Source organism: Miniopterus schreibersii, assembly GCF_964146895.1.
Source record: "Miniopterus schreibersii genome assembly, chromosome: 18".
Classification (NCBI taxonomy): domain Eukaryota; kingdom Metazoa; phylum Chordata; class Mammalia; order Chiroptera; family Miniopteridae; genus Miniopterus; species Miniopterus schreibersii.
This window is the reverse complement of record NC_138121.1, coordinates 36,682,696-36,710,032: the sequence shown is the minus strand read 5'-3', so window position 1 is coordinate 36,710,032 and position 27,337 is coordinate 36,682,696. Positions and strand designations below refer to the sequence as shown.

The 27,337-nt window shown below is 54.8% G+C and overlaps 1 protein-coding gene across 1 annotated transcript in view; it reads right to left on the bottom strand.

The window, feature by feature from the left end:
- ZNF423 (zinc finger protein 423) overlaps nt 1-25,330 on the bottom strand; it is a 271,340-nt gene extending 246,010 nt beyond the window's left edge. Inside the window, exon 1 of the mRNA XM_081119389.1 lies at nt 25,208-25,330. Within this exon, the coding sequence (XP_080975515.1) occupies nt 25,208-25,247 (40 nt within the window). The 5' untranslated portion in view covers nt 25,248-25,330. The remainder of the gene's footprint in view (nt 1-25,207) is intronic.
- Between the last annotated feature and the right edge of the window lie 2,007 nt (nt 25,331-27,337).

The following is a 27,337-nucleotide window of genomic DNA, read 5'->3' as shown; positions in this document are numbered from 1 at the left end:
TGTATAGTGCCCAGGACACAGTGGGCCCGTCCTTACCACTGAACGTTGTCCACACAAGACTATCAGCCCTCCAGTGGCTCACTTTTCAACAGTTTTTTCAGCTGCCACCAACTTTCAAAACCACCTAGACTCCAATTTCAAGTTTGTAAGGGCACAACAAAACCTCCTTAATCTGCAACCCTCGAGTTCGTCACCTGTGAGGCTCAAGCAGAGGCTTGTCCGAGCCTTTCTCCACGCCCTTCGCGAGGCCGAGGCCGAGGCCGGCCGGGAGGCAGGAAGGCCGAGGGAGGTAACAAGTTGGAGGCGCTGAGGGTGGCACTCCCCAAACGTAAGTGTCCTCTGCAAGAGGGAGGGAGGGGTGATTTTACTTTCTTCTCTACAGTTCTGTCTATTATCTCGTCTGTAATTGAGGGAGTATTGCACCACGTTAAAGCCTTTTTCATTCTGTAAAGGAAACAAGCCTGATAACTGTCACGCAGCTCAGAGCATCTTCTTGCATGTCGTAAGAGTTGATTAAATCTCCCTGCCCTCCGAGCTATCGGACACCACCCCCACTTCTCCCTATCACCTGCTTAGCTCCAGGCCTCCTCACCCTCCCTCAGACACCCACGGGCTCTTTGGCTCAGGGCCTGTGTGGGTGCTGTTCCCGAGGCCTGGAGGGCACCAAGACCTCACATCTGCACTCAGTCACCTCCTCAGGGAGGCCCTCCATGACCCAGTCTCAAACTGCCCCTTCCCAGCCCTGTGCCCACATCTCTCCTCCTTCATTGACTCTCTTAGCCCTGATCACTAACACACCACACACAGGCCTAACCCGCCCAACATCAACCAGAATGTCATTCTAGGAGGGCGGGGACTGTTGACATTTTATTCACTGCCATGCCCACAGCCCTGCTCTGACACTTGCAGGCGCTCAGAAATTGGATGGATGGATGGATGGATGAGTGAAAGTTAATTTAAAATCACTTTGTTTTTTAATTCTCACCTGAGGACATGCTTATTGATTTTTAGAGAGAGTGGAAGAGAGAGACAGAGAAAGAAACATCAATGTGAGAAAGAAACATCGATCAGTTGCCTCCCATCAGCACCCCGACTAGGGATCAAACCCACAACCTAGGTATATGCCCTGACCAGGAATTGAACCCACAACCTCTCGGTGTACAGGGACGACACCCCCAACCAACTGAGCCGCCTGGCCAGAGCTAAAATAATTCTTACCCACTTGTAAAGCAGCCCCAAGAATCTCTTGTCCACACTGTCTTAGAAAACAAAGTATAAACTGCTGAACTGAAATGCTCCAACTCTTCTGATTCAGACTTTTCACTAAGTCAGTGGCTTCCCGCCCACAGACATTAACGAGGGCACCATGAGATGGCCCATCTCCAGGGTCCTGACCCCACATTCCACGTCTGGGGCATTTTTCTTGAAGAGCATTTATCACTCAATCAAGCCACCCACCCTGCCAACACTCTGGTGAACACCACTTACAAGAAGCTCAGCCATCGCCGCTTAAAATCTCACTTGTCCTCAAATATCTCCTGTTTATCTTGGGAACAGTCTGCATGAATAGTCCGTTTGTTGGAAGAACATAATATTTTCCTTGGCTTTTAGGCAACAGTCTGGCAAATGTGCTTCCCCATGTAACTTTCTGATGGCTTTATGCGAGCAGTTAATTAGAATTATACAGACATGTTTATAGAAGTTTAAATGAAGCAGAGTTTGAGTTTGTGAAAATATATATAATTACTCACACCGACACTTCCCACTGGAAGAGAAAAGGCAACAGAAGCCAGAGCCCAAACAGCACCGGCAGGCGCTGGGAAGGTCTCGCGGCATCGTCTCCACTCGGGGCCGGGGAGAGACTGAGGCTGGCGGGGAACCCACAACCCCACCACCTAACACTTTGCTCATTAGGCTCACATGCAGCCAGTGCCTTCCCCAAGGGTCCCCGGGTGGACGCGGGCACCAGGCGAGGCCCGAGCAGCCCGTGGACACACGCTGCAGGCCGCCTGCGTGCACAGAGCAAGGCCAGGATTTGTCGTGTAACCAGCTCCAGAGAAGAGGTCTGCAGACCCAGGGGCGGTCTTTCTCTACCCTGACATCAGTAGAGCAACGTTTTTGGCAGCCTGAGGACCTAAATTAGGGAGAGCGTTAGACAGGCTCCCCTAATCTGTTCCCACCCGCCTTCCAGCCAAATCCCCACTCCCCGTGTGACCCCACTGCCCAACCTGGCCTGGGCTTGCCCTCTCCTGTCCCTCCCCAGTCCCACGGTGACAATATGGAAGCGTCCACACCCTGTGGGTGTGTCCCAGGATCCTCATCATCTGAGCCATGTAAAGGTCCACCTGACTATTCCAGTCAAGGAATTCCTCAAAATTATTCAGATTCTTATCTTCAGCTTCAAAGAGCCTCAGCCAACTCTCTGCGCCTTGTGTGTCTAGAATGAGCAGCTGGCACCCATGCCAGCCTCACGAACTGGTAGGAGCAAGACTGAGAATGGAAGGGCTTCCCCGGAGGGGGCCAGCAGAAACCGAGATGGGTGGACCTGAGGTCCCATGGGTGGAAGGAGTTCTCAGCAGTGAAAACAAACAGTCCTCGGGGCAAAGCGACACGACCCGTGTGGGCGAGGGTGGGGTCTGCATCTCGACATCCAGGCACACATCCACCCTGCCCGCTGGCCTGAGCCACTGGACAAACCAGCCAGCCGGGCCAACTCTCGGCTCCCACCCTCAGCCGTCCACCACGGCTCCCCACTGAGGGCCCCACCTCCAGATGCAGAGATTTTTGCAGAACTAGCCTTTGGAGAAGCCACTGCCAGCAACCTGGTCTCTGTAAAGAGAAAACAGGTCCACAGGCTGCTGGGGACACCTCTCCACCTTTTGTCTCTCTCTTCCTCAAAGAGCACAGAACATAGAAGGGAATTGGGGTTCCAGGGGACAGGGGGACAGAAAAGGAAGAAGCAGAGGAAGAAGACAAGGGGATCGGGAAGGGCCTGGGACGCAGCAGGTCCTTCACTCAGTGCGTATGCACTAAATGCCCTCTCCATGCCACGCGCTTCCTGAATCCCTCCTCCTGCCTTCTGGCCTCTCTCCTGAAACCTAGGGCACAGGTGTGGACACCTTGCGCACGGTCCTTGTCCAGAGAGAGCTGAAAGTCCAATGCAGAAGGAAGACCGTAAACTAGGAAACACATGAATAAATTCCTATGGAGATTAACAACATGAGAGAGAGAGGCTAGCAGCGGGGGGGCTCCCTCTGGGGGAAAGGTGGTCAGGAAAAGTGGCACTGAACCTGTGTCCAGAAGGAAGAGCAGGAGTCGCCCAGGCAGGAGACGGCGAGGAGCGGTCCAGTTACGGGAAAGAGGTGCAAAGGAATGGGGTAGTCCTAGAGCATGAGGTGAGGAAAGGGACAGCTGAAATGAGACAAGAAGGGGGTTCCAGAGCCTTGTCCTGAAAGAGACTCAGGTCCTGGCACAGCCCCCCTAGAGCCCGCCTGTCCCCAACCAGCACTAGGTACCTCCCAACAGCCTTTCCACCATTTCTTTCTTGCTCAGCCAACTCAAATTGTGTTCAGATAGCCCCAGAGGCCACTAAATCCAAGGAAAGCAGGGCTCTCTAGAGCCACAGGAGTAAGACTCTCTACCCTGGACCATGATGGGTCTAGAATGTATAGTGGGTGCCATTCTCATCAATGAAACACAAGGGAGGGCCTGCAGGGCTATTTAGGAAAAGATACTTCCTCTAAAGACACGGGAGTTTCTCTCTCCTGGTCTTTAGACACTGATGTGTTGGGGTGTGATGTCTGGTATCACAACAGCCATTTTTTCACCATGAGGAAACAAATCTGAGGGCAAGAAGCAATGTGTTGAGCAAAACAGAGCTAAATGATGGGAGACACCTGGGTCCCTGCTGACAATGCTGACTGCTCTATCAAGAACCCTGCAGCCACAGCCCCCAGACTTCTCGTCCTATGAGATAATACATCCCCTTATGCTCAAGCTGTTTTGAACATGGATTATATGCCTGGCAGCCCAAAGCATCCCAACTGATACAATCCCTTGTCAGCCAGCCAGTTGCATCAAAACTGAATGCCTGGCCTGGCTGCTTGCTCTTCCTTCCAGAATAGCCTTCTGGTTTCTCTGTCCAACTCCTGGACAAGAGAGAGGCAAGAGAGATGCAATCCTCTCCCCAGGGGAATTTCACAGCCCTGGTCATAAAGATTAGGGCAGGGAGGGAAGGGGAGAAAGAGTTATGTTAATGACACCATCAAGCAATAAAGAGTTAAAGAAACTTCAAAGTGCCCGAGTCCCACCTGCCTGCTCTAATAAGTGTAGGTTAGAGGTCACAATGAAATATTTCTTGTCTCATTTTATCTTCTCTTTGTCCTCTGGGAGGTGGGGACAGTTCCCTTATTTCATAGTTGGAGAACCTAAAAGCAAATACAGTCACAGTTAGGAAGGCAGGCTTCAGAGCCTGGAGGCCTGAGTTCAAATCTGGACTCCTCCACCAGCCATGTGACCCTGGGCTTCAGAGCCTCAGTTTCCTCATCTGTGTAATATAACTACCACTTAGAACTGTTGTGAGGATAAAATGAGACCACTGTGTAAAGGGCAAAGAGCCCAGACTGTGGTTTCCACCCCGCGCAGTCCATGACCAAGGAGCTGCTTTCCTAGGGGATGCCCAGACACCCAGGCTGTGCGGCCGAGCTCTGCAGAGGGGAGGCGTTGCCAGTATTCACGTTTCACCCACTTGCTCTGTAGTTCCTCCTACAAAGCAGAGTCTCCAGAAGAGCAACCAAACATCAGAGGGCACCGGCTGCTGAGGCCGGGTTGTCTGGGGGTGCAGGGGAGGCACCATTCCTTAGCTCCAAATGCAACCCCAACCGATCCTTAGTCCAACCATTCCCTTATTAGACAGGTGTCATTCAGGGCCCACCCTACACAGCAGATTGAATATGTGTTACAATCAGCTAGCAAGGCATCCTAGCCCGACCTGCTGACCAAACTGGGCGATGCCGCTTACGTCTACAAAACAGTCTGAGATCATGAAACGCCTGTCTTCTGGGGGCAGTAGGCTCTAAGGGAACCGCTAAGGAGGAGGCCAGGAATGTTCTGAGCAAAAGCAGGCTCGTGGGAATAAGGGTGTGACCTCCCAAAGTAACTCCTTTCCACATCTCTGGCCCCGGCCAAGATGGACATCAGGAGGCCTGGAACCACAGCCCCTCCAGTGGAGCCAGGGGCCCATGGGGAAGCTCCTCTCAAAGGAAGAGCTTGAGCAACATCTCCCAACAACAGCTCAGAGCAGGGCACCTGAGGGCCCCAAACCTGCAGGGCACTGGGGAAACAGACCATGACAATCAGAACCCAGGTCACCGGGCCAGGCAGGCAGGCGATTGGGCGGCTTGTGCAGGGGACAGTGATGAATGAATATGCCCCTCCTGCAGGGGCAGCCCCCCCACTGCCAGGATGGCTGCCAGGAAGGATCCGAGGCCTAGCGGTGCCAGACCTGCCCATGGGTTATGAGAGAGAAGCAAGAACTCTGAATGAATTTTTCTGTGAAATCTCCAGATTTTCAAATGTTGGTTTATTTCTTTAAAACACAGCACAACCCAATCAAAACATATCTGTGGGCAACACCGGGCCTCAGGCCACCAGTTTGCAACCTTAATGAAAAAGGCTGGAAGACAGCAGAGTAGGGGCGCAGGTCTGAAGGTTTCCTCCGCTCACCTGCGCACCTCGGGAGGCCCCGGCCCCCTTGCAAGCCCCTGACTGGAATGGGATTCACAGGTGTAGGCGCCTTTATCAGCCTTCACAAGCTTCACCCATCGGGCAATACCCTCAGCCCAGGGCTGGAGCCCAGAAACGCCCCTGCGCTTGGCTCTTCCTGGAGACTGAGTTTCCTCCTGAACAGGAGTGACTGCCCGGTGAGGGAGGGCTGCGCATGCGCGGGCTCCAGACCTGGTATTGATAGTTTCATAAACTGCAAGCGATTATTTTGTTTCACAAGAACAATCACTATGCAAATGAAACCTCCTGCTGATACAAGCAGGGCTGTTAAATTCACTTGCCAATGTTTATGAAAAGAAACTCGGCCTGGCCCTGACCAAGCGCTAAGAAAATGTTTAATCACAAGATACATTTGAGAGAGGAAATTAGGCAAATAAGAAAAGATGCCCTGACTTCACTCCCAAAGCCTCCCTCACCTCCTACCCCCTCCTTTATTCAGCAAGACAATGATGGTGACAGGGAGAGGTTCCCAGAAGACAGACAGATGTCAACACTCAGGGAGGAAAAGGCAGAAATGCAGAGGTTAGGGAAGCATGGGTTCCCCAACGTGAACAGCCCTCTCAGGGTGCACACGCCCCATTTTTACATCTGTCTTTTTGGGGGACTATGGGAAGGGAGGAGGGGGAGAATGTGCGGGGGGTTCAGGACGGCTGGGCCAGTGGGCATGCCGGGAGGGCAGGAGGAAGTTCCCACTGGCTCAGGATGCAGCTGGCAGTGCTGATGCCAGGTCACACCCTGTGCAGGGCCAGGCCCCTGGACCACAGGACTAGGGCTGAGGATGGGGGCAAGTTCCCAGCAGGGGGTAGGCTTGGGGACCCAGGCAACACCTGAGGAGGACAGTGACGGGGTGGGGGGACAGGACTCAGGCAGGATCCTGGAGGAGGATCTCAAGTCCTTAGCAGGCCACACAGTAGCCCTAGAAGAGTTAACAGCCTCAGCATGAAGAAGGCCGGAGCAAAGAAAAATATCTCACCAGGCTTGCCTGGGCTCAGACCCCTGGGGTTCCACCACTGCAGCTTGTGTGACCCCAAGCAAGTTACTTTCCCTTTCCGTGCCTCAGTTGCTTCATCTTCAAAATAGGGATTAGGAAAGCATGCCTCACGACGCTGTTGTGACAAGGGGATGAGAGCATAGATGTGAAATGCTGAGCTGAGTCCCTGGAACTTAATAAATGCTCGATAAAGGTTAGCTCTCTGGTCCAACACCCTCAATGCCCAGAGAGGGTTGGTGAATTTCCCCGGGTTGCACAGATTCACTGCAGACACAGAACTTGACCCCAGCTCCAGTGTTTCCAGCAGAGATTTATGGGAAGAATGGCTTGGGCCTGCCCGGGGGCTCCTCCAGGAAGTGCACGTTACTCGCCAAGGAGGAGGTGTAAGATGGGACCTCTGGAGCCACAGTTCCCTGGGGCTGGGGGAAACCGGAGCCTGGCCCTGGCAGGGCCTCCCAGGGGCCTGGGCAGGGGCAGCTGTCCAGAACTATCTGTCCATGGAGGGGGCAGGGAGGCCGCCACTTGGAGCACGCCGTGTGCCAGTCCCTGGGGCCCGGCCGCTCAGCCTGCTGGCTCCATCCAGAGCCCGCCCCAAGGGATGCTGGGGGAGGCAGCCAGGATCAGAGCCGCCGGCTGTGCGCTCCCCTCCCCCAGCAACAGGGGACTAAAGTGGGTCAAGGAGGAAGGAGGGGGCCCAGGAGGGCTGGGGGAGGGGCCCTAGGAGCTCAGAAGGCACCCAGAGGGAGGGGACCGGGGGAGGATGCCTGGAAAAGCAAAACCATGTGTAGTGGGCCTTGGGGGGCCAGGGCCTAGAGGACTTGGGGGTTTGCAAACTCACAGCAGAATTAACTCCAGGGACCTTAGTTAGCCCTGGCTCCTGCTTCAAGAGGATGGTCCTGCGCTTTCTCCCACCCCCTGACCTTGGGGGTTCCGGTTTCTCCCAAGCCCTCAGCCTCCTCCAGAGCCCACACCCACCAGCTGACAGCCAAGGGGTCTGAGAGGAGCGCTCTCAGTCAGCTTCGCCCTCTGGCACAGAACAAGAGGTGGGCCCAACAAGGCCCAGCTGTCCAGCCAGGAGGTGCGGTCTGGGGAGGATGGGGAGCAGTCTAGCTGACCCCATCCTGGACCCAGGCTCAGCAGGACTGAGGCGGTGCCAGGCCAAGTCAGGCCCCAGTCACCAGGGAGAACGGTTAGAGTGGGCCCCACGTCCCCCTAGGGGCGTCCTGGTGCAAAACAAAAGGGAGGAGGCAGGAAATGCCAAACAGGGCTGATCCTCGCCAGGAGAGGAAGCCAGGCCCCCCAGCCACTCCGCAGCAAGGGCTGGGGGTGGGGGGTCACACTTCCATCCAGGGAGCTAGGGGCTGGCGGTCGCCTCCACCCCTGGCTGGCCCTGGCCCAATTATCGGCTCCTCTCCCAGCTCCCCCACCCTGCTCGGCCCAAAAAAAAAAAAAAAAAAAACGGAAAGAACCACCCAGGCAACTCGATATGGTCCAGAAACCTCCAGGGTCCCTGGGTTCCAGGAAGCCACGCAGGAGGGGGTGGAGGGCAGGGAATGCAGAGGGTCGGTGCCCAGGGAGAGGGATTTCAGGGGGAGGGGAGAAGGAACTGCTCCCAGGGTTCTCAGCCAGGACGGGCACATTGAAGGGCAGCCTGGACACTAGGCCCAGGAGGGCCATGCACCCCAGGTTCAAACTCAGGCTCCGGGGAAAATGCTGAGGACAACAATGCAGGATCACAGGCCCGGCCTTGGGCCCAAGGGGCGGTGTGCAAGGAAACAGAGGCTCAGAGACAGGGCCCTTTAAATATCTGAGTCCCGAAGCAAGGCCACCCCAACCACCACATCCAAGATTCCTGGGCTGAGCCAGCTGGACTCTTGGGGTTGGGGGTGGGGTGGGGGCACAGTAGAAGGGAGGATCCCTGCCCTCAATGCAGGCGGCACCTCCCACCTCCCACTGAGCAGAACTGAGGGAGGGGCTGACCTGCCCGGGCGTGCAGGTCCCAAGAAACCAGGAAGCAGGTACAGCCCTGTCCACCACCCACCCCAAATGTCCCAAGGAGCTGGCCCCATCCTCCTGCCCCCAACCTGTCCACACTGCTTCTCCCCGAAGTGAATTTCAGGAGCAGGCCCAGGCAGGCAGGAAGGGGGAGGAAAGTGGACCGGGGTGCACTTGGCCACCAGCTGAGTCCTCAGGGGGAACGTGATGATATTACCAGCCTCAGAGTTCATGACTGTTTATGGGTCTGTCTCCCAGCCCAGCATGTGCTCCTGGGGGAGGGGGGCCGCTCTTTCACCAGGCCTGCAGAAGGTGGCCTTGGGAGTGACTCATGGCAGGCCCGGGGTGTCAGGCAGCCTGGCTGTGACATGTGACCTTGGACCTTCACCTGCAGGATGGCAAATCTACTGGCTCCAACCTCACAGGGTTGTTGACAGGAGTCCAAAGAAAATGTGTAGAAAGCACTCAGCATGCATTGCACACACGGTCAGCCCCGATACATGTTATCGATGACTGCCTCACCCTCCTGCCACCCAGGCCAAAGCTGTGTCCACAGGGAGCAGACCTGGAACTCTCCTAACAAGAAGGCAGCACAGATGCACAGAGAGGTCTGTGGACAGTCCCAGCCTCACCCGGCAGGTCCAAGTAGGGAAGTGCGCTCAAACTCAGCTCCAGCACCCTGGGGCGAGCCCAAGCCTCGGGTATTTTGAGGCAATGAAGACAGGAAATTCAGAATAAAGCTCATGCACATACCCAATTCTTTCCAAACTGTGGACGCAGCAGGCACAGGGGGAACAGCTGTTTTCTCACTGGCCTGGCTGGAGGTCGTGGGGATGGGGGCAGCTCAGGAACTTGGGTGGCAATAATGGAGGGTCAGGATCTCCCCTCCATCTGCAACCCTAATGGCGTGCAGGGGGGCCCAGGCCCAGGTGGGAGCTCAGGACCTTGGAAGTGAGCAGCCTGACAGACGGATGCGCAAGCGCTGTGTAAACCGGGCAAGGCGGGAGGCTTCTCTGGGCCTCCCTTTGTGATCTGGCAAACGGGGAGGAACCCCCAGCCGCTTCCTCTCTAGATACTTGAAGGGGCCATGAGAACCTCTGGAACCAAGCCCCTGTGTTGAGGTTATGCAAATATTTGGGGTCATTCAAGCTCAGGGCCCATGGGCCTGCTTTGGGGACTCCCTAGAAAAGACCTCAGGCAACCCCACTCCCAGCAACCTGTTCCACTCCACCCCTGCCTCTTCATGATACTCCAGCGCTTCCAGCGAGCCCGTCGTTCTTGTCCCTCCCCTCTAGACACATGCTCAAAATCCTCCCAGATGCTGTCCCATCATGTCCTCGTGGGAAGGGACCATGGCTTTTCCTCCTCCCTCCCCACGCAGGGCTGGGACCAAGGCAGGGAGGTGGCCCTGGGAATGAGTTCAGAGCCTCGCTGAGAGTCCCTTCCTCTGCCCAGGCCAGCTGACAGGCTGCCTCCTCTGCAACGCCCTCCCGGGACAACACTGTAAGAGGCTGAGAAGCCACAGCAGTCTTGCCACGAGGAACTTACTGGTGTAGCTGCTCAACTTCATTGTCAGTCTCACTACCCAGGCCCCAACTCAACCATAAGCTCTCTGAAGGCAAGGAGCCCTCTTCAGTCGTCACTGTGCACTCAGCAACAGCCTAAGACCGAACACAGAGTCAGGGAATGAATGAAGTCAGGAATGAATGAGTGACTAACTTTTAAGTGACTAACCCAGAATGGTCTCACATCTGTCTGCAAATATCCTGTCATTTCCCGAACATATACAAATGCACTCAAAACCACCTCCACGCCCGTATACCCCACATGTGCACACCTGGCTGCCAAGCAAGGGCCACTCATGGCTCTGGGGTCAGAGAGCCTGCCTTTGCATCCTGTCCAGTCCTAGCTGTGGGACACTGGGCAATTTAATTTGCCATTCTGTGCCTCAGTTTCCCCTTCTGTAAACAGGAGATGATCACAGGACCTCATGGGGCTGCTATGAAGCTTAAATGAGTGAGAGTATGAAGTGCTCAGATCAATGACATTTCTTACTATTATACACGGCCCCTGCTGCTGTCAGCTGCCCTCCCCCAGCCCTGCCCCAAGCTGAGGGCCCATCAGTGCTCCAGTCCCCAGAGGGTCCCCCCATGGCGCACATCTGGCCCACAGGGCCACAGCCCACCCATGGGCAGCCCCCCGCTGCGGGCCAGGGGCCAGCACTGCCTATCGCCAGCCCCGCCCCCAGCTCGGGGCCTGGGACTGGGGGCTTCTAGGGGCGCCTGCTGCGCCAGCCAGCCCCAGACTAGGAGGGGCGGGGACCCGCGGTGCAGAACAAGCCCCGGCCCCAACCAGCCGGGGACGCGAGAGCCACAGCCCGCGCCTTCCCAGGCGGCCTCCTGCCGGGGCCGCTTTGTGCCCCAAACCGAGCCTGAGTTATTGCGCCGCAGCCATGGAGCCTTCCCGGGTGGGGGGTGGCCCGACGCGTTCCCAGGACAGCCGCCTCAAAGGGTCCCAGGGCTGCCCCTGCGGTCTGGGCAGACTACAGCCGGGGAGGGCCTCGTTCCCAAGCTCCAGGCTGCCGTGCCCCAGCCCTGAGACTCCTCCCCTGCCCCATCCCCAGCGCCTCTCCCACCTACTACTAACCCCCATCTCCTGGCCCTCTCCTCCCCGGAACTCTTCTCCACCTCCTGCCAGGCCATCCTCCTCCCCCCATCTCCCAGGACCCAAAGCATACTGGGCAACTCTACAGAAGACCCCAGGAGGGCCCCAGGGGCCCCCAGATCCCATCTCCCATCCCAGAAATCTCTGCTCTCCCCACCCCACCAGCCTTGGGTCACAGCCCTGGCTTGGAAAAGGGTTGGATTCTGGGCTGGGCCTCTGAGGGAATGGGCTGTGGGAGCCTCCTGGCCTCATTTAGCCATCTGTCAGATGGGGGTGGGAATGTGGGTCCAGTGCCAGGCACTGGGGACACAGCAGTGACCGAGACAGGCAGGGGCTCAGCTCACAGCCAGCCTGCCCAGGAGAGACCATCCGCGGAGCCCTCAGTGGTGACTTTCACAGGGTTACATTGAGACAGGACTGCAAGGTTTGGGGAGGAGGGGGAGCGTCACGGAGGCTTCTAGGGCAAGATTGGGAGCCAGAAGCCACCCTTTTCCAGAAAGAGGCCCATCAAACTGATTCACCGCCCAGAGAAGCCTCTCAGAGGCCTGGACTGTGTCATAGAAACTAAAGGGCAGGACCAGTGGTGGGGGTCCTGCTAGCCCAGGGAAGGAACCCCCATCCCACATCCCTCAGCCCCTTCAAAGCACCAATCACAAAGGCTTCTAGCCTCCATCTCCCCTCATAAACCCCCACCCCGTCACCCTGGACTCAAGCGTCTCCTCCCTGTTGCCCTATCTGGAGAACCCCACCACCACGCCCTGCCTACCCTAGGGTAATTTCCCAGAAATTATGTTTCTGACTCATGTGCTTGTAGATGGTCCCTCTATCCTACTAGAACAACCTGCCTGCTCACCATTGTGGCTTCAGCACCATGAACAGTGCCTGGCACAGAATAGGTGCTCAATAAACAGGCAGAGGATGAATAAACAAAGGAATGAATGAGCAAATAGGTAATGATAGTAAACTTTAAACCCCTAGAAACCCAAACTCTACCCAAATGAGAAGATTCCATGACAAGTGATCCAACAGGTTTGGAAATCAGAAACTATGGGTATCCCCCACTTTTTGAAAGTTTGCGTTACACCATTTTGCTTTTAAGAAATTAGGACCTGCTTTTTAAAACGTTGGTACCTGTTTTTGATAAACAAAAGTAATCTAAAGAGGATTTTTGCTTTTACGAAGAAAGGTGAAAAGTGAAAATAGCATCCAACATTTGTTCTGCAGCAGCCGTTAATAGAAGCAGGGGCACCCCAGCAGCAAGATACTCAGGATTTAGATGAATGGAATGGAAGGAAAAGAGAGAGGAAGGAAGAGGAAGAGGAAGAAAAGGAAAGAAGGGAGGATGGATGGATGATGGAAGGATGAATGGGTGATGGGTGGATGATGGATGGAAGGATGAATGGGTGATGGGTGGATGATGGATGGAAGGATGGATGGATGGATGGATGGATGGATGGATGGATGGATGGATGGATGGGTGGATGGGTGATGGGTGGATGATGGATGGATGGATGGGTGATGGATAATGGGTGGATGATGGATGGATGGATGGATGGATGGATGGATGGATGGATGGATGGGTGATGGGTGGATGATGGATGGATAGATGGATGAATGGGTGATGGATGAATGGGTGATGGATGATGGGTGGATGATGGATGGATGGATGGATGGATGGATGGATGGATGGATGGATGGGTGATGATGGGTGGTGGGTAGATGATGAATGATGGATGAAAGGATGGGGTGAATAGATGGATGATGGGTGGATGGATGAGTAGGTGATGGATGTATGGATGGAAAAAGAGACATGACTAAAGAACTAGCTGAAAGAAAGAAATGCCCAACCCCCCCCCCCCAAACTCCACATTCAGTGCAGTGCCCCTCCCTGGAGAAGAAATAAAAACAGTCTATAAACTTTAAGGAAAATGGTTAACTTCACTAGTAATCAGAAAAGTACAAATTAAGACAATAAGCTATTTCTTGCCTGCCAGGTTGACAGAAAGAAGACAGAGGAAGAAGAGGAGGAGAAGGGAGAAGAGGAAGAAGGGGGAGACGAGCACATCTTGTGTGGGCAAGACTCAGAGAAACACGCATTCGCACAACATTACTGAAGGGTACATTGGCACACCCTTTGTGGAGGGCAATTTGAAAATATCTATCAAATTTTTCACGTGACTACCCTTTGGCCTAACTAACAATTCCACTCCTAGGAATCTAACCTAAGAAACACAACGATTTATAAATGAGGATTCCCCCTGCATCACTGTTTATAACAGGAGAAAACTAGAGACAACTAAATGTCCATCAAGAGAGGGCTGTAAATAAACTCTGGTCCATCTCTTCCACAGCAGTGTGGCTGGGGAGTAGATCTCTCCCAGGAACATGAGGGATCTCCCAGACTAAGGGTCTGCACACGTGGAGTACCAAAAAGCTTTAAAAACGAAACAAAACTGAGCTGGGGCCCCCTCCTCAAAGGTTCTGGATTATTTGGTCTGTGGTGGGGCCCAGGTAATGTTATTTCTTTAAGTGCCTAAGATGATACTGAACAACCAAGACTGGAAACTCACTGCTTCATGACGGTAGCAAGAACAGGAAGCGGAGCCCAGCAGCATATGACACTATCTCGGCTTCCAATTATGTATGTGTGGGTACACACACGTTTTTGTAAATGCACCACAGAAAAGGTCTGGAAGGAAAGATAACTAAGTAACAGTGCTTATCTCTGGGGAGGGGGCAGGGATTACATTATTTTTTAAGATGTGGAAATCACTTTTCTTAAATATGTGACTGTGGGCAGCCCAAAAAGCAGATTACACACATGGGTGGGTGCTGGACAGAGTCCTGTGCCTTTACCCGTGGGCCTCTGTCCCGGTCCGGAGTCTGGGGACTTCTCCAGCCTCTGGAAAAATTGTGGGTTTCTTTGTTGTCCTTTCTGGCCACTTACGCAGTTATAAATAAAGGTGACAGTTATTGACTCAGGCTCCTGAGCTAGACAAGGCCTGGGCTAATCCCAACTTCCCCACCTCCAGCCGTATGACTTTGGGCCAGGTACGCGAGTGCCTGCACCTGCAGAACTGAGATAATCAGAGAGCTATCGTGAGAACGGGGGCGGAGAACACGTGGGAAAAGCTGAAGGCAGGGCCTGGCACATTAAATGCTTGGTCATGACTGTCCCTCCACTTGTCCTCCCCGGGGATCAGGGCTGGCCATGCTGGTGGCTCAGGATGGGCATATGTGGGGCCTGGTCATTCTCTGTCCACGATGTCCCTGGATTACAGAAGCGCCTGCTCCAACAATGCTTGACAAAGCCCCGGAAGCCAGGGGAGCCAGGCACACCACAGACTGAACTCTCAGATACCTGAAAAGATACCAACTTCACCATCCATCCCTGACTCTTCTCATGGCCATCGGCCCCCTCAACCCTCTAAAGGGCCAGGGGAGCAAAAGACGACGAAGCTGCCCTGCTGCAGGGCTCCCCGGAGCTGCCTCTTAAGACCTCTCACTCTGTGAACTGTCACTTTAACAAGTAACTTGAAAAGACCTAACATCTTTCTAGCCTGTATTATGTCAACGCTAAAGCATCCTCTGTCTTCCCCTTCTTATGTTCCAGGAACTAAAATCCTAAACCATCTAAGACAAGTAGCTAATCCAAGCAGTTCCAACCCACTTCACAGACAGGGAAACTGAGGCCCACCAAGAGGGCTGTCATGCCCAAGATCACAGAGCACGTTTCCTGCAAACTGCAACCCTCCCATCCAAGAGAAATCAATCTTCACTCTGACCTTCAGCGCTAAGGGGGTCTTTCTTTCTCATGCTGAGTTTTATCTTATTGGCAGTGTCCCCTGCAAAGACATCCCACTTCTTCCTTCCTGCATACTTCTGACCCCATCCCTAACTCCTCCTGCCATTCAGGGTCAACCATCCCTGAAGAACGAGGAAGGTCCTGAAGGCCACTTAGGCAGGACCATAGAGCCCTGGCCAACACTGAGCAGGGTCAACTATGTCTGAAGCCCCCTCAGCAATGGGGCAGGACGGTGGGGTGGGGGTGGAGGGAGTTTATTCAATTAAAAGTTCTGTTTTATTTAAATTAGTACAAAAACCTCATATTGCTTTTATCATTTAAAAACAATGTTTTACAACCCAGCACAATGATTGGCACTAAGACTTTAATGAACAGTAGCTACACTCACAGCCATCTGCCCAGAGAGGCATGAGGTGGGGCAGCTCTCACCTCCTGAACACCTGAAGGGAGGTGCAGGGGGTGAGGAGGGACCATCACAGATGCAAGCAGGGAGCCCAAATCCTGCTCGCTCAGGCCTTAAAGACAATCTGTGTTGCCTGCCAGCCCAACCAAACATTCATTCACTCACTCATTCACTTAGGACTCATTTACTCACTAATCAGTCATTTGTTCACTGCTCACGAAGCCACTTGTCCATTCATTTATCCCCTCAACAGTTTACACATTTACTCATTTACTCAAAAAAATCCTTTTGATACACAACGACCCAGAAGCCCAGGTCCAGGCCATCTACAAGTGAGCATGGGGTCCTGGAAGCCCACCAGGCCGGCCGCATCCCATACAGAGAAATCCTTCCCCTGGGCAAGCAGGGTAGGCTGCAAGCTCTGCCAGCTCTCCACAGGGCTGCTCGGGCCTGGGGATTTGAGTTACTTCCTGTGGCCCCAGGAGACAGAACCAGGACCAACGCACCTGAGTTAGAGGAGGCAGAATGCAGCTTAATGGAAAGAAGAACACGGGAAATTCCAGCTACAGACACAGATGCGCTACAGAGGTAGTGAGCTCCCTGACAGCGAAAGTGTGCCAGTCCAGGCTAGGAAGTGACCTCCAAGTTCCCTTTCGGAACCAGGATTTTCAGGCTTCCGAGAAGTTCAAAAACAAAAAGTAAAGGTCTGAGTCTTCCCCACATGCGTGCCAGGACCCTGGTAGGCCAGTCTCTTCCTGAGGGCACAGGGCATCTGCAGAGCTGTCCTGGGCACTGGGAATGTGTGCACTGCTTGCTCACTGCTCCCCATAGATCCCCAAGCTCTCTGCAACCTCCACCCCAGGTGCCAGGAGCCTGCCCCCTCTTTCCATCCTTCTCAGGCCCCTGGGAGCCCACTCTCCTCCCTCACCCTCTCCCTGGGGACTCTCCGGAGCTGGTGATTGTCTTTCCTCTCCCCAAGTTCAGCTCTGCAGCCCCAGGAGGCTAGGGACAAAGCCGAATCTCTGCTTCAGGAACCAGAAATAGGCTATATGTTGCTTGGCCACAGGGTCTTGCAGCCCCCAGGCCAAGGGGGTACACCCGGCCTGGATGTGGCAGCCACTACCTCCCAGCCCCCCTTTCCAGCCATGCCCTGTTCCCTAACCAAGCCCAGATGGCCATCACTGCCTTCAGGCAGGTAAAATTCAGTGCAACAGGAGTTAGGTGAACAGTATGTTTTATTTAATTAGGATCAACAGAAGAGATAAACCTCACAGCAGGATAGGGAATGACAACGCTGCAAAAAAGAATTCATGCCTAGGTAACGAAAGGGCAAATTTCAATTACAGAGAAAACCAGGGGAGAAAAGGTGCCTGGCAACTCCAAGGAGAACAGCACAGGAGCCTGCGGTACCCAGACCTGTGGACCAGAGGCGGTGGGTGCTCTCAGACTGGAAATCAAGGCAACTAAGTGGCCATTCTGGAACATCTGTCCCTCACCTTTCCCCATCACAGACAAATCGGCCTGCAGAGGCAGGGCTGGGTGAGTCAGGGGCCACATGGGTCTTGGTGGGCAAGTGTGGGGGCCACCGGGGGATCTGCCCTACCAAGGTCACTAGGCAAGCTCACACCCAGGCAGTCTCAGTCTCCAGGGAATGATGTCCCCAAGGACATTTGAGAGAACGAATGTTCTAATCTTGAGAACGGTCACCTGATCACTCAGCAGTTTCTGAGCACCCCTCTTGCCCTGCCCTGAGCCCACGGGGCCTGATGGAATCTTAATCTCTGTCCTAGCTTTGGGCACCAGTCTCAGTGCTCACACAAGAGCCAGGAAAACAGCACCAGCTCTTGGGAAAGTCCTTTCTTCACCTCAGCTTCTGTTTCTCAGTTCTACCCAGAATAACAGACCCTTGAATTGGATGGCCTCCTGGGAGGGTGGGGGGCTGAGACCCCCAACCCACCACCACCTGGGTGCTGACTAAAAATGGAAGTTTGTGGTGTTGAGGGTTGCAAACAATGTGAACATACTTAATGTCACTGAACTGGACACTTAAAAATGGCTAAGATGGTAAATTTGATGTTACCTATATCTTATCTCAGTTTTTAAAACGGGAAAGAAATGAATAGTTCTGGGCCCCTCCCCAGACCAGCTGGGTGCTCATCTGTAGGATGTGGACCCAGGAATCGGCAATTTTAAATAGCTTTACTGCAGGGGAAGGTGGGGAACACCCAGCTGAGGACCCAGTGGTCTGGTCAAATCCACTCTCTCCCCAAATCAAGGCTCCCTCACCTTTTCCAGCACAATACCTTGAATTATCTCAGAAAATACTTCTTGGGAGAGTAAGGATTCCAAACAGTGCACCCTCCAAGTTCCATAGCCCAGGGAAATGTGTTTATTTACATGCTCTCCCTCCAAAAGGAATGCTCCCACCAGGCCTTCCTTCCCAGGGCTGGGCACACTCCCCTTAGACAGGCTGAGGGTACCATTCTCTCTCTCTCATCCCGAAGCCCTGGGCCTGCAGTGCCGTCGGCCCCATCACCCCTTGGCTGCGGGAGAGAAATTGCTGCTAAACAAGTGAGCCCATCCACAGAGCCCCATTTTATATCCCAATTCAGAAGATGACACAAACATCTGCTTTCACTTCAAGACATTAATTTTCAATTATTGGAGAAAAACAAAATTAGTCCTGACAAATTGCTGGTGAGCACAGGCTCTTGTCTGGTGGTTCGTAATAACAAGTTTGGGGGCCCAAGGTTAGTGTCCTCTGACGAAGTCTCCTTATAGGTCTCTGTCACCTGGAGTGGGTGGCAGGGGTCCCCTGGCCCCGAGTTCTGTCGTCCTCTTGGGCAGCCAGGTTCAGAGAACTTGGGAATTTTAAGCTTTTGTCTTTCTGGAGAAGGCAGGGATGAAGCAAGGAAGGCAGACATCCACCCTGACCACTTTCAGCCTTGGGCCTTGAAGGTTTGCCTCTCGCAGGAGCAGGATTTCACACACTGTGCATGCAGATCACTCCTGAGTCCAAGGGCACCCAATAAAGGCGCACTTGAATCGCCTTATGACGCACGTTTGCCATCCGCAATGGAAGGATGGACTGCATGGTTCTCTTGTGAGATCCCTTCTCCCCTGCACAACGCCATCCAGGATTCTAAATCCTAAACTCAACAGCCCCGGCTCTGAAATTAGGATGCTTATAAATGTTCTACAACCAAAAGCTCTTTGCAGGGGTCTCATCCACCCAAGAACCTGGTTTAGCCCCAGGTCAGAATGTAGAGGAAATTTTTTAAAACTCTGAATTTGACGACCCCAAGGACCCCAAATCCAGAGAACAGCACATTCGATAAGAGCTTATCAACACTGTAATCTCATTTGATGGGTTTTTATGTATCTTGGCTGCTGTAGTCACTGTATCAACAAGAAGCCACTGAAATGTGAAGGAGCAGAAGACTTCGGAGGTAATGACGAGGCAATCTCTGAACTGGACTTGTCACAACTGAAACCAAGAGTGTGTTTGCCTAGCTAACGCGGGGGTGAGGTGGGGGGACACCAGAGAAAGGAAGGCCAAGAAAAAGAAAGAAAGAAAACAAAACAACAACGGCAAAGGAAAATTATATCTTTACGAAGAGCGTGAGAGACGTTGCTACTTCCTAGGCAGCCGGTAACTGAGCTCACATTGTGTAATTGACTTCGCCAGTAGAACAACAGCAACGTAACAAAGAGAATGTCAGTGTTTTCACAGCACTAATCTATAACGCTGGGAGGCCCTCCGCTGTCAGCCAGGCTGACAATACAATAGCTTTCAAAGGGATATTACCATCATGCTTTTATTCCTGACATCAATCAAGACAAAGAGAAGCCTTTTCACAAGACATTAAAAATCAAACCTTTGTACAAGAAGATAGGTAAAACTGCGCTCTCCTTAAAGACAGCCGCACAGAGCAATCAGCTAATTGGCACTCCTTGAAAGAGGTAAAGTATTTTTATTTACTGAGTGTACAACCCCAATCGTTGGCTGCTACCGATCCTGGCAGGTAAGCTGTGAATCCAAAGTTTCCATCAGCATTTCCCTGACTCCACTCCACTCTACCTCTCCCCAGTCAGCCAAGGGATCTGAGAGGCCAGCCCCAAAAACTTCAATCGGGACATAACCGATCCAGGCTTAATTAGTCCATTTTGGGTGCAAAACTACTCTGATTGCCCACTAATATGTTTATGTACAAAAATGCCCTTGCAAGCTGACGGGAATTTGCAGAAATTGTAAAATTCACCAATCAAGGTGTATCGAGGTTTTCCCAGGCTACCCACAGTAATGAAGAGCCCCCCAACAGTTTCCAAGGTATCCTTCTATTGTGATTACCCTAGACCCACACATAAGAAAGGAGCCCTGCTATCTAGTGCAAATGTTTTCAAGACATGAAGATAATATTTTTTAAAAACACTAGTGGACCACGGACAAGGTGTGGGAAAGGGTAGATCCATCTTCACCTTATCTAAACAAAGAGTTAACTAAGCCCACCCGTCCACCTTGGTAAAAAAAAACAAAACAGCGGGCCACCTGGAGGGCTGGCCACCCTCTGCTTGCTCCCATCAGCACGGGTTTGGGTGCCCGCCGGTAAGAACCTGGTGCTGCTCATCCACACGCTCTCCCAGCCACTGAGGTCGCGGCGGCCGCCAGTGCCGAGGGCTCCAACAGGCCCTGGCCCACACGTCTCGGGGCTGGACAGAGCCACTGGGCTAGGTGGCACCAAGTCAAAGACTATTGTTGAGGAGAAGTTGGGGAGAAAACTCTCCATTTCCAGCCAGGGGGTCCCTCTGGAACTCAGAGCCAAGGCGTTTTGTGACTTTTCCCTCTGGTCCCTAACAAACCATCTGCCAAAAATATGCAGGGAGGCCAGTCACTCAAATGCAGAGATGTTACTCTACAAGCACCTGCAGCAGAAAAGGATGTTTTTCTCTTCAGGCTGGACACTGTTGTTCATTTTTAAACAGTATCTGAACAAGAGGTGCTGTTCATTTCACTGCAAAATGGGCAGAAATTTTAAAAGAAGAGGGAACTGGCCCAACTCTGCCTGGAGGAGTCCTGTTCTCTCATCACCACCACCTATGTCAGCCTTTTTCCAAGAGCCAGGCAGCCCGTGTGCACGGCCAGCCTCAGTGGCAGGCTTCTTGCGTTTACACATCCAAATGAACAGTTAAGAGAAATCAATGCATCTAATTGCCAGACTATTAAATCCTACATCAGGGGAAGAATTCCACAGCCACCAGCTTAAGAGTTGGCTACCGATACAGCAATTATTGCAACTTTCTATTAGACTGAACCAGATCCCCAGCCTTTCATTCATCCCCAGCTAGAACGCGGTGCTCAGACGCCGCACTCCGGTTTCCTCCTCAGTTCCCCCTCCTCCTACTCCGCGCACACGCTGTGGCGTGCCACACAGCGCCAGGGCTCACGGGTTCCACTCGGTGACTTGACGACTGTAAAGTCACCGACAGTTTGCCCCTTTCCTTATTAATGCACGCTAGGCACCTTATGGTTAAACGTTTAGCAGGGTCCTCCTGGCAGAGGCACATGGTTATCTTCATTGTATCTCTGATTGAGTTTTTGCAAGGAAACAGGTGTAAGAATCCAAGGCAATTACTGGACAAAAAGGATGTTTTTGAGGGTGAGACAGGCCCTTCTAAAGCTGGGAATGGGTGACTTGATTGGGAGGTGATTAAATATTAGGAATGTCAGCTGCCCCAATCTGCATGGAAAGCCAAAGAACCTATAAAGGACCTGTTTTGCCCTTCCTACAAGATCATGTACATTTAGCCAAACAAATCTCAACAATTTACACTTGTATGTGGTCTCAGCTGAATCAAGAAACCTGTAACCTCAGAACGCCTCTATTTATTACATCTCAATTATTTCCATGGAAACACGAGCAGCAGAGAGCTACACTGTTCCCAAGTCCCTAGACCACCAAATTTCTAAGATGGACTTTTGAGGAGCTACAGGCAGGCAGGAGGGGTACTGAGAAGGGGAGGGGGGCACAGAGAAGGCACTGGGGGTAATTTTGGATGTTGGGGCTGGGAATGCGTGGACACAGCCTCACTGCTAATTAATATTAAGAAACTATAAGTAACAGGCTGGTGCTGGATGGAGAAAATTGACAGTATTACAAATTATTCAAAAGTTCAAAGCTGAGGTTGGGAAAAAGATGTATTAATTTTCCATATAAATGAAGAGGCCGTTTCGTGGCTCTGAGGAGGAAGTGTGGGTGAAGGGAGACCAGTTAGCCAACAATCTGACATTTATTATCAGCCGAAATAACAGCGAGCTGTGATGAGAACCAGCACCCAGAATGAGGCCAAAATTACTGAAGGGAACAAATCGTCGCCCTGCCACACCACACCACCTGGAAACAAAAAAGGGGAGAATGGTGTCGGGAGGGAAAATCGCTCAAAAAATGTGACTTTTGTAACATGCATGGTTTGGGGGTGTTTTTTTAAAAATCACAAGGCTTTTGAAAACCAATAAGGCTATTCTCCCCCCTGCCCTAATGCCCTGGCTCCCTTCCCTATTTGCTGGGTGTCCTCGCTGGGAGCTGGGTTTTCCAAAAAAGGACCAACATCCCAGGGGACAAGTGACCCCACTCCAGAAGGGAGGTTGCGTCCTTGAGTGGGAAGTGAACCCACCTGGCCGCCTGGAAGCCTGTTTGATTTTCAAAGCAGCAATGCCTGTGCTTTCAAATCACACTTTCTGAGCATCCATTAGAAATTGTTATATTTCTGTCTTTCCTCCCTGCTATGGGCTTTCACATTTCCGAGATCAATTACAAATTACAGTCGAGCGACTTTCAGTCAAGCACAGAATGTGCGGGCTAGGGAAGTCCACAATGCCTCTACCTTAGCCCTGACACACAGCAGTGCAGGCGAAAGAAAATAAAACAAAATTTAAAAGGCACCACTGTTCCTTAAGAAGCACCTTCAAGCATCTTTAAAGGTGAAGACCTGTCGTTTTAAATGCCTGGTGTGGAGCTGTCCACACTCAGGCACACACTGTTGAATATTGCTTGGGGGGGGGGGGGCACAGTTCTTGAAAAGCAATAAATCCTTCACCTGCGGCAACTCTTATCTATTCAAATTATCTTCACTCTTAATTCCTCCCTTGATAAGTGACCAGGTCTCTACCCTATTCACCCAGTAAACTGAATAAAAAGCGAAATGGTGAGAAGCAAGGGTTGTAACTGCTTTAGGAAAATGCAAAGAACCACAGGGAGAAACAGGAGCTCAGACTCCAAGTGCAGAGAGGCGCTGTGTCCTTGCTACTTACAACACTTCTCAAAAATGACTGCACTGGTCTTGTTCCCACTCTGCTGTCTTCCCCCGTCAATTAGCTTAACTGTCTGCTACGCATCCACATGTGTACACTTAGAGAGTCACTCATTTAAAGTCATGTCGAGGTGCATGTCATGAAAGGATGAAGACCCATTCCTCAGAGATACACAGAGTGGTTTTAGAATTAAGTTCGGGCAACTCCGAACCACCCACCCCTCTGTTCACTGAAAATAGCTCTGCCTCTGCTTTTGGTGTTTCTCCTTCTAAAATAAGGAGGTTGGGGCCCTGACCTGGTAGCTCAATGGTTAGAGCCTTGGCAGGAGAGGCCAAGGTTCCGGTTCGATCCCCAGTCAGGGCACATACAAGAATCAACCAGTGATGCATAACTAAGCAGAACAACAAATCAGTGTTTCTCTCCCCTCCTCCCTCTCTCTCAATAACTAAAAATTGAAAAATAGAACAAAACAAGGAGGCTGGGAGCCATGGACAGATGCTAGAAGTAGGTAAGCTCGGTATCTTCCTTTATGAAAAACCTGCACCTATACAAAGGTTTAACTCAAAATCCACTGCCCAAGTTAAATGAAACTGTTTGCCCAACCAGAGATTCAGATTCTACATTTCCTTCTGGGCCGCCATAAGTGGCACTTGAAATCCTGAGCAGTGAGCCAGAGAAAAAGAAATCAAGTATTTCAAACCACAGAGCCCTTCTATTCAGCTAAAACAAACATCTACCATCTTCCTGTCCTCTTTTTGGGGTCTCTCTTCTGGTTTCCTTGTACCCCCAGCTCTGTGGAGCGGGCCTGGCTGTCCCGGATTGGGATGCCTACCAGGACAGGGGACCCAGAGCAACTTCTCTCAATGAGAGAGGAAAGTCGGCAGGCGGTGGCCCAGAGTTTGGACTGAGCTGGTCTGCTTCTGAGGTGACAGGGAGGGTCTCTGCTGAGCGGGGTACCAGGAATCTCCTGGGACTTTAGGCGGGTGTCTGGGACCGTGGCTGCCTGATTCAGTCCCAGCCATTCCAGCCGGAGCCAGGCTGGCAGGGAGGGAGCTGGGCCCCAGCACCCGCTGCAGGCCTCCAGGAAATGAACTTTTCAGAGCAGAACTGGCTGGGGCCAGAGGTCATCAGGGGAGTTCGCGAGCAGACAAGGGCCTCGGGGCTTTTGGCTCCAGAGACTGAGCTGCTACCACCCTCCCTCCTCTACCGTCTTCCAGGGTAGCCGAGCACCCACCAGAGGTGCTGCAAAGGGGACAAAGCAGCGGGCGAAGCCTGGAGAGGCCAGCGGTGAGGCCAGAAGGGCAGGGAGCCGCTCAGTCGAGCATGGCCTCTCCCCGGGGCCTATGCTCTCCAGGGGCCCACTCGAGCTGGGGGACCCCGGTGGAAACAGAAAGCAAAGGAAGAAGACGAAGGGGTGTGTGTGAGTGAGTGTGTGTGTGTGTGAGAGAGTGTGTGTGTGTGTGTGTGTGTGTGTCCTCCCAAACGTGTGCACTCCCGGGACCCTCACTGGAGGCTGGCCTGGGTGTCTAGGGGTGCGGGTGCGGGTGCGCGAAGCCGAGTCCTGGCGCCCTCCACGGAGGGGCGCACACAGCGGTCGCTGAACTCCCCGGGGGCCCGCGTCCCGCCAGCGGAGCGGAGACAATGAACTCCTGGCCGAGGCTCCCGGCCCGGTCGGCCTTGGGGAAGAGGCAGGAAGTGCGGGGGCCCGAGCCCGGTGCGCTGCGTGGCCGGGGGACACACGGCAGCCCGGCCGCGCGCAAGCAGCGCCCGCCGCCCTCGGCGTCCCGGGGCCACACGGCGGGGGGCGATGAGAGGCGGCGAGGCCCGGGGCCCGGAGATAGCGGCCTCGGGGCCGCCGGCCTGCCGGGCGTCCGGCCTCGCCGCCTCTTCCTTCCTCCCGCCGGCCCGCCCGCCGCCGCCGAGATTCGCAATCCCCGCCAAGTCGGGCCCGCACCCCTTGATTGGCCACGCGGGCCCGGGGCCGGCGCGCAGGAAGCGGCGAGGGCCCCTCGGCGGCGCCCAGGCCCGGGTCCCCGCAGGCGGCGGCGCCGCGCTGGAGAGGGTCGGGCAGGGCGGGTGTCCGCGCCGTGCCCCCGCCGCCGCCTCCGCCTCCCGCTCCCGGCTGCCTCCTCCCCCGCCTCCGCCTCCGCCTCCTCCTCCGCCGCCGCCTCCTCCCGCTCGCTCGCGCGGGTCCCCGGCCGCCCGCCCGCTCGCCGGTCCCTCCTCCCGCTCGCTCCCTCCCGCCCGCTCGCTCACCTTTCACCGAGCGCGGCTTCGCCTGCTTCCGCCTGGACATGTCCGGGGCTCCCGGCGCTCCGTCGCCCTTCGCGGCCGGCTCCCCCCGCCGCCCCCCGCCGCTCCGGGCTGCCCTTCTCCCCCTTCTCCTCCGCCTGCCTCTCGGAAACTTTTTTTTTTGCAGCCGGGTCGGCGGCTGCGGGGAGCGGATCGCAGGTCCGGGGCGGCCTCCCTGGGGGGGGCGGCCCGGGCTGGCCAAGGCCGCTCGGGAGCGGGGGGAGGCCCGGGGGGCGCGCCTGGGCCCTGCCTGTTGCAATGCGGCAGCCGGGGGCTCGCGGTCCCAGCGGCGGTCCCAGCGGCGCGGGGAGTCCGGAGGCCACTCGGCCGAGCCGAGTTATGCAAAAAAAAAAAAAAAAAAAAAGCCGCCCCCCTCCTCCTCCCCACCCCCCGCCGGCCCCCGGCCCCTGCGGCCCCCTCCCTCCCTCCCCACCCCACCGCCACCCTCGCCCTCCTCCTCCTTCTCCTCCTCCCCTCGCCGGATTTTTGTGCAAAGTTTGCAGGCGTCCGGCCACGCAGCCCGGTGCGGAGCTCACAATGAACCCATCTGAGGAGGGGGGACGGGGCTGGAGTCGAGGGGGTCTCGGGGGGGGGGGGAGGAGACCGGGAGGCGGTCGGGAGCACAGAAGCTCAGTACCCCCCGGGGGGTAAAAAAGCCTCCGAATTATTCCCTGCCGCACAAAAAAAATAATAAATATTAACGGCTAAAAAATGCCCAAACCCCTGGTTTGGAGATTATGATAGATGGGGGGAGGGGGCCCCTCAACTCAGCCTGCTTGGGGGGCTCTAAACGGCCGCAGTGGCTCAGAAGCCGCAGCTCGGGGGGCCCTGGCTCACGCCCCCTTCTCTGGCTCTAGGCTCGGTCCGGCGCCGACCCCCCGGAGGAGGAAGGGGCGCGCGGGGGCGCTCAGGCGGTGGCGGGCAGGCGCACCCGTGCCCGGGGCATCGCTCAGCCCGTGCGCCGGGCCGCCGCTGCCTGCCCTCGGGCTGCGGTGTTGAGCGCGCGGCGCGCAGCCGATCCCCAGGCCGGTGCCAAGTCGCCGGCCCCGCTAGCTGCCTCCATGGGCCAGGGGCTCGGGGAAGGCGGCGGCCGCGGCGGCGGCGGCGGCGGCGGGGGAGGACGACGAGCGAGCGGCCGGGCTCCCGTCCTCCCGGGCAGCGGCGGCGGCGGCTGCGCCCCGGCTCCTCCGCGCTCCAGCCGGCGCCGGCCCGCCCGCCAGCCTCCCTCGCGCTCCTGTCTTCTTTGTGGTCGCTGGCTCTCCTCCTCCCGATCCGGCTGCTGGGGCTGCACTGCAGAGACACATAATAAAGCCAGGCTTGGCTGGAAATGTAGCCGGGTCCCAGCAGGAGGATGTGAGGAGCGGAGTCCCGGCGGGGGAGCGCTCTGATCCCGTGGGGCGCCCCGCACTGCTCCGGCTCGGATCAGACGGAGAGAGGGCCAACAGCACCGAGCGATGGACAGCGCTGGAAATACAGCTCCGGCCGCCCGCAAAACCCGGACCGCGGCGGCAGCGGCGGCAGACACGGCGCGGGCGCGGGCGCGGACACCGCACCGGCGCGCGGAGCGCTGACTCGCGCCCTGGCGGCAGCGGGGGCGGGGGGAGGAAACAGGCACGGGGCCCACGCGTGCTGTCAAACTCTCCCGGATACATCAGCATCACAAACTGCGAAAAGTGGGGGGGGGGGGGGAGCGAACAGGGGTGAATTGCCTCAGATTGCCACCTCCGCAAATTATGTCCCATGAACAAGTTATCACTGGACCTGGCTTTTCGCTCTTCCATTTTGCTCATGGGTCAGTGTCTGAAGACCTTTGGGGCTCTATATCCACAGACTCAAGCCACTGGGCTAAGGCCGTTGCCCCCAAACCTGCATTTGTAGGGTCCCACGTCTGGTTGCGCACTTCTTAAGATTATAAAGGACTATTTTAGCTCCAAAACCTGCGTGTGGCACTGCCTCCCTCCGCGGTTGACGAAAGAAACCGCTCCTACTCTACACAAAGTTTTGCCCCAGCCACCAGGGGGCGCCTCGCGACCCTGCAGCTCTAGGCCAGTTGAGGCTTAGATATCGGGTCACCCAGGGAAGGCTCGGCCTTAG